At 35.6% G+C, this 7550-nt stretch overlaps 1 protein-coding gene across 1 annotated transcript; it reads right to left on the bottom strand.

Annotated features, from left to right (window-relative positions):
* Positions 1-2598: 2598 nt before the first annotated feature.
* Positions 2599-3984, bottom strand: LOC140149715 (kappa-type opioid receptor-like). The gene has a single exon (XM_072171775.1). It carries the CDS (start codon positions 3965-3967, stop codon positions 2834-2836), a length of 1134 nt encoding a protein of 377 aa, XP_072027876.1. The 5' UTR covers positions 3968-3984; the 3' UTR covers positions 2599-2833.
* Between the last annotated feature and the right edge of the window lie 3566 nt (positions 3985-7550).

The following is a 7550-nucleotide window of genomic DNA, read 5'->3' as shown; positions in this document are numbered from 1 at the left end:
GACCCAAGACAAGCGGTTCGCTATTTATGATATGATAAGGTATCGCTAGGATGTACCTCATTTCCTATCATATATACTGAACCGCTTGTCTTGAGTCACTGAAATTCCAGTGTAGTAATTCCTTGCCCCAGTAATATACATATCTTTTGTGTAGTACCCCCTTAAGGATGTGATGGGAATATTATATGTACAGATGAAATTGCTCAGGTGAATTGTATCATATAAAAATAAGAAAGTGAAGGTTGTGACTGATGAGACCATAATTTATACAAATCATTTTTATAATAATATAGACATGGCATATTACGCATACAATTTTTGTATGTTAAAGGACAGTATTTTTTGTGGGACATGAGAGCACATCAGGCACATCAAATCGCATTCTGCATATGAGGAATGTCCTTCTGATATCAAATAATTTTGATTTTTTGAAATTCGAGATATAATACAAGTCTTCGAATTTAATTTCATAAATCTAATGATATGGGTATGTAGCTGGGAGGAAAAGCCGTCCATCATATGAATATTTTGACATTTCTTATTGAAGATATACATTTTCCCCCAAAACACCTACAAATTTTAAGTCTTTTTGGGAAAAAACTGTTTATCTTCAATATGAAAGGTCAAAAGTTTCAAATGATAGAAGGCTTTTCCTCTCAGCAACATACACTTTAAGTACATATCATTAGATTTATAAAGTTTACTTCGAGGACTGTTAAATTATAGAAAATTTCAATTTCAATTTAATAATTTACCATAAAATTTGTAAAAAACAACAACACAAAAATATCAAAATTATTTGATATCAGAAGGACATTCATCGTATTCAGCATGCAATATGATTATTACCCAATTTTTTCCGATTGTTTGAAAAAGTGAAGAAAAAAGAAGATTATAGGCGTTAGCGACCTGAAAGTAGAAAATGTTACATATAGTTCAACATTTTTAAACCTTTTTCGTAATTTTACGCCCTTTTTTTATCTTAAATAATTCCTTTTTCCGCTCCTTCGTCTTCAGCTGCCCCTTCTATCCTATTCATTAGGTATTTTATAAGAAACATTTATTTATACCGAAGAATTTGTTTGTTATGTTGTCCAAAACAATTTGGGTCAAAATCGTATTTTTCTTAGGATTTAATCCAAAATTAAACATTCTTAAATAAATCTGACGGCACAGTTTTTTACCATTCTAAATAGACACAATATTATACAATCTAGACAACAATTTAGCTCTAATGAGGCCCAACCTTAACATTCCATAATTAATTGTTCACACATCTAATCCAGAGTTGTTTAATTACACCTCATATGTATCGGATGATCAAGCAATGAACTACATTATGTCCAAAAACGTTACGTAATTACAAATTTTATTATAATTAGTTAAAATAAAATACAACATCCTAATGAGTGAACATGTCAATAGATTAATCAATTAAAATTCAAGCAATTACTGTATTTAGTGCAAACAAAATTAGTGATGATAGTTCTTAATTAATTAAGCAGTGTATGATCGATGAATTGTGCAGGTGGACATATATTTATTTTGAAATAAATCCGTAAAAATGCAAACATTAATCACAGAACTCAAACAATATTTTATTTTCAACATATCGTCATGGCTAAATAATATTGAAAAAAAAAAAGATTTGGAATTAAGAAAATTGGCTTACTTGTGACGTGGTATATCAAAAAGAGACACTTTTGGGCAGGTTATCAATTTTGAGTGTTTTACATTTCTTAAATATAGAGATATTTTGCTCCACAACGCCGTTTCCCCCAATGAAATTGGACATTCCTAAGCGAAGATATTGAGTTCGTAAGTTATGATATTATAAAATTGGAAATTGAGATATCGGCCTTTAAAAATATTATTGACAATGTTGAGAGTAGGAATGACCTTGAAAAATGTCTGAAAAAATACAAGATGCTAGTTATATTCTGGTCTGAAACTAACAGAAAATATTTTAAACGTTATTAACATTACAAATTTGCAACAAATCCAAATTGTGAAAAATTCACGCCGGGCAGATTGTTTTCTATTTCTCCATTTAAGATCCTGTCCAAAAGTGTCTCCTTTTGATATACCACGTCACATTTTTGTGCCAACATCTTACATTAGAGAATGAATTTGGAGAAAACCTGATAATTACAAACACTCACTGAGCAGCAAGACCTTCCCTCTAAGCTTTTAATCCGATAAGCTGATTATCTATTTGTTTTCATGAATTGGAAGACATTCTTTGATGTATTACTGAGCTCAATCATCTGAAATTACTGGAGCGTGAGCCACCCAGGCTGGTGGCTCAGCATAGTATTTTATTAACAGAAGGTTTTCTCCAAATTAATTTCCTAATGTAACAGGTTAGCCTTTTTAAAAAAAAACCGATCGACCGTTGGCTACATCAGACCCGAGACTTTAACACATCTAAAAAACACATTCTGATCACTTGGAGGAACATCTACCATTATAAGAGATTCAATACGGGAACCTCCAATTTACCAAGCGAAACTCATACCATAAAAGATTCAAAACAGGAACCTTCCATTTACAAAATCAAAGTGAAACCAAAGAGATGCATGTTTATCATTATTTGCGGGGTGCTTATCATAATATAAAATGGCTTATATAACAAATAATGCTAGAACTATATTGCACGAAAATGTACGAGATGTCCCAAAAAGATTAGTACCGATGTAATTTATGTCACAACCTTTTCAAATATATCATAGTATCAGAATGATCAGTAGCCATAAATCTCTAATATTCTTACAATCTAACATTAATACCACAAATGGATCTTGTGTAGCGCAAGGAAATGTATCATGAGTATCTAGTCAACATGCTCAAGGGCCACTGTGTCCGCACTGCCCTCGTCCTTGTCGCGACTGTCACTAACAACTGTAGACAACGTCTTTCCGTCGTCACCAAAAGCTCCAAAATTTTCACGGCCTTTATTTGTAATTCCAGTATCATCTCCGTCAACCGGTGTCTCAAATAAAGTATTTGTATGGCTATCGGATGACGTTCGGCGTCGCGACGGTAGAAGATCCAAAAACGCTTTCCGAAAGTTCCGATTGGCGATAATATAGATCGCCGGATTAAAACAAGAGTTTGCAAATGCCAGAGCAATGAAAGCGCGATATACGTGACCAAAGGCGAACCCGAATGGAATGAAGCCGATATTGAACCCAAGGAAAGCAATTTGATCGGGAGACCAGCAGATTATAAAAGCCAGAATGACGATCAGAAGCATGTATACGACGCGACGACGTGCTCTCAAGAGTGACAATGCTGGACCGTTTTTAGTATCATTACCTCCAAATACTTTAGCTTGTTTATGTAACAGTTGAATGGTACGAATATTTGTAGCAAGCATAATAATCATGGGAATGAGATACTCCACTAAGAAAACTGCAACCCCAAGAAACAGCTGGAATTCGTTGCTCGGAATAACATGCGTGCATTGTCCGTTGATGACAAACGTCTCATAGTAGCCAAAGGTGTTCATTGCGAAGGCGAATAACCAGATACAAACAATGATAAGTGTTGTCTTTGACTTCGTGAAGATGCGCTTATAGTGAGTTGGGAATGCAACAGCTATGTACCTCTCCACAGATAATGTCGTCAAGGTAATGATTGACGCAACAATGGACACCCACATGACATTGGAGGAGAAGACCACCTTGCAGTAGATGCTTCCTAGCACATTCTGAGGAGCACGGGACAGCAACGGGAATGGTATGATGCAAATGGATGTGATAAGATCAGCAATTGCTAAGGCGGCGATGAAGAGGTTGGTGGTATTCCCTTTTAGATCTCTGTTGCTTCGGTATATGTGGATAACGAGGGAATTGCCAAGAACGCCGATTATTGCAAGGCCAAGTTGTACCATAAGACGCCAATCCCAGGCAACTGGTACCAGAGTGATTGCCGCATCTTGTTGTGCAGTGGTTAAGTTGCTCATTCTGATTCTGAAGATGTTTTTTTATATATCTGCATAGGTTAAAGCAAAACAATGGAAAGCAATTTGATAACGCTCTATTATATCACTTAAAACAACCAAGTATGCATAACAAAAGATCAACAGAATAGGAAAAAACATGCAGAGATTAGAGAGCGAGCAACAAAATAATGTGACAAGAATGGGCAGATTATGACGACAAAGAATATATTGCACTCCCAGGAGTAAATTCCACGCTATATATTTCATCTGGGAGAAGAATGACTCAGATGGTTCGGACCCTTATTGATAACGAGGGCAAGAGGAACACCGAGAAAATGTGTATTGATCATGGAGTGAAGGAAGTCTTACAATGTATATAAATCATGGTTTTAGTATGGCAGAAACGGCTACCCACAGCTAAGCGTCATTCGTCAATTTTCGACTTCTACATGTAGTTTGTGGTAGACAATTCATTTCGAATAGAACGCGTATTATACTGTTAAATACCATATACTGGCAGCAATATTGCCTGGTTCGGTGACATATAGCAAAATATCAATAAATGCCTTTTCGTTAAGAGAAACTATAACTTATAGTACGCGATAATGCCAAGATGAGCTATATACAAAAACGCCATTTACTTACCAATAAGTCACCGCAGTGGTAACTTGTCTTTTGACACGTCGGACGTTGAGACTGTCGTTGATTATACTGTAACTCACATTATAATTGAATTCACGTCCCCACCCGTAAAAGCATTTCTATAATAAAATTTTGAGATGTCGATCTGCTTTTGTGCAAACATGATACCCATTACTGGATCGATTGACTGTGATTGTATATAAAAATGCTTTGGAATATTAGTAGAGGGTAAAATTATCAATCTATTTTAATCGGTTACTTAGAATCGAAGCCACTGATCAGAATGTTGATAAAATAGAATGTATTTGATATTTTGTTTGCTATTTCAATTTTAAACGTTAATGCACAGATTTATAGCTTGTGTCTTCAAAAACTGGTTGTTACTCATTGTTTGATGTGTAAAATCATGGACATATAAATAAATGATCACCAACATGCAGCCTAATGCTGAAAAAAATGTTTAATTTCTTTTTTTAAGTAAAAAAAAACCGTGCAAAACATTCTCTCTTTGACAGTGAAGCTATGCAATTTGATAGATTGAAGTTCACAATATGCAATTTGATTAGGGGAAATCTATTGCAGAGGGAGTATATAAATTAAATGGAACAGCCATTTCAGAAGGAGTAAAACGTGCAAAACATTCTCTCTTTGACAGTGAAGCTATGCAATTTGATAGATTGAAGTTCACAATATGCAATTTGATTAGGGGAAATCTATTCCAGAGGGAGTATATAAATTAAATGGAACAGCCATTTCAGAAGGAGTATGTTAATTAAATGGAACAGCTATTTTGGGCCCATTATTTCAGAGGGAGTATGTAAATTAAATGGAACAGCCAATGGCCAATGTGTATGTAATTTAACTGGAACAGCCTAATTGATATCGATATCAATATTGATGTCACAGATTCGATTTGTCACATGATCGTCAAACCTGTATTAGAAGGTGTCACTTCTCCAGGAACTGACACAAAAAATCGAACATTTTCCGGTGCTTAACTTTATTGAATAGACCTATAACCATGATAACAATAATAGGCATATACTGCGAAATAGTTCATTAATAGTGACACAGTAAGACATAGACCAATTATTATACCAGGTAGCTATATGCCACGTTATCACGGGTAATTGGTCGGCAACTCTATTGAATTTATTTGAATGATGCGCCTAAATTAAGGTGGGTGGTAAATAAGTGTACATCGACGGTAAAGTGTACTTTTGTGTGCTGGCGAAGACTCACACCCGTGACTGTATGAGAACAAAAGGTACCTTTCACTCAAGTGGGCGATTTCACATGACATTCTTTTGATCACTTATTGACAGTAGCCTGCCTATTAAAGCGTTAATACACTGTCATGTCAGTTACCGATTTGATGGCGGAATCCTTTTGTCCTTAACAAAAGGTACCTCTCGATGAATAGCTTGTCAGCAAATCAAATCGGCACAAAGGAACAAAGCGTTAAGTAATCTATAGCACCTCCACGGATATACTAGCTCCATGGAAAGAACTATCACTCGACATCAGAGCAGCGTTTTTTTAAGGTCCCCTGTTCATGCCCCATCAGCCACTGATCAGTGAAAGCGATAAGCGAGAGCGCGGTACATTGGTTGGAGTATCGGCCTCTGGTGGACCAGGACCGGGTCGGGTTCAATTCCCGGTGGGACCACTTGATAGGAAAACTAGAAATTTAATTGGTCAAGTAAATTTCGTTGTCCCTGCGGTACATGTAGAATTAGATAAATTAACCATGAGAGGGATACGTTCTTTGGAGAGATGTTAAGCCTGTAGTCCTGTAGTCCAGATGGTCATAACTGTATATAGCTCGCGTTCAGTACCGTAAGGTATTTAATATCATAGGAAAGTATCCGACAAAATTTTAAAAAAAAATACTAGAGGTCTTCATGTTCTCCATATTGTTGACCAAGTTTGAGGAACATCACTGATTCAGAAATTGAACCACCAACGGATGCAACCTGGAACCTGCGGAAACTTTTACGGTATTTAATTTTGAATACTATATAATTTTAGTTGGGCCTTTGTAGTTGAATGGAAAGCATCGTCAGTGAAAAGAAAAAGTCCATGCCAATAAATGAGGAATAAAGATTTAATGTGGCGAATTACGACTACGAGAAGGGTGAAAGAAGAAATGAAAAGCAAAGAAGAAAACAAAGGAGAAGAACGGAAGATAATGAAGAAGAAAAAAGAAGGAAAGTATCAGACAAAATTTAAAAAAATGTTTACTACAGGTCTTCATGTTCTCGATATTTTTGACCAAGATTGAGGAACATCACTGATTCAGAAATTGAGGCACCAACGGACGAAACCTGGAACTTGCGGAAACTTTTACGGTATATAATATTGAATATTGTATGATTTTAGTTGGGTTTATGTAGTTGAATTGAATGCATCGTCAGCGAAAGGAAAAAGTCCATGCCGTTAAATGAGGAATACAGATTTAAGGTGGTGAATTACTACTAGTACGGGAAGGGGGAAAGGAAGAAAACAAAACGAAGAAGAAGAAGAAGAAGAAGAAGGAGGAGGAGACACAGAAGGAGAAGATAAGCAGGTGGTGAAGAAGAAAAAAAGAAGGAAAGAATTTCGAAGAAGAAGAAAAAGGAGACAATGAACAAGGTAAAGATAAAAGAATTTCAAGGAAGGAAGGAAGAAAGAAAGAAAAACAAAGTAGAAAGCAAAACAAAATAAAAGATGATAACATAATAAAGAAGAAGGAATATAAAAACAAACTAGGAGGAAAATAAAAAGGAAAGTACAGTAAACCAACCGTGTCCGATTGACCACAACAGGAATGACGACACATTTTTGACCAAGATTGAGGAACATCACTGATTCAGAAATTGAGGCACCAACGGACGAAACCTGGAACTTGCGGAAACTTTTACGGTATATAATATTGAATATTGTATGATTTTAGTTGGGTTTATGTAGTTGAATTGAATGC

The sequence above is a fragment of the Amphiura filiformis genome, chromosome 4 (genome assembly GCF_039555335.1).
Source record: "Amphiura filiformis chromosome 4, Afil_fr2py, whole genome shotgun sequence".
Lineage (NCBI taxonomy): Eukaryota > Metazoa > Echinodermata > Ophiuroidea > Amphilepidida > Amphiuridae > Amphiura > Amphiura filiformis.
This window is presented reverse-complemented; position numbering and strand designations above follow the sequence as displayed.

Bases quoted from the DNA above. Each gene is read 5' to 3' on its own strand.
- LOC140149715 (XM_072171775.1), bottom strand. From the start codon at position 3,967: ATGAGCAACTTAACCACTGCACAACAAGATGCGGCAATCACTCTGGTA.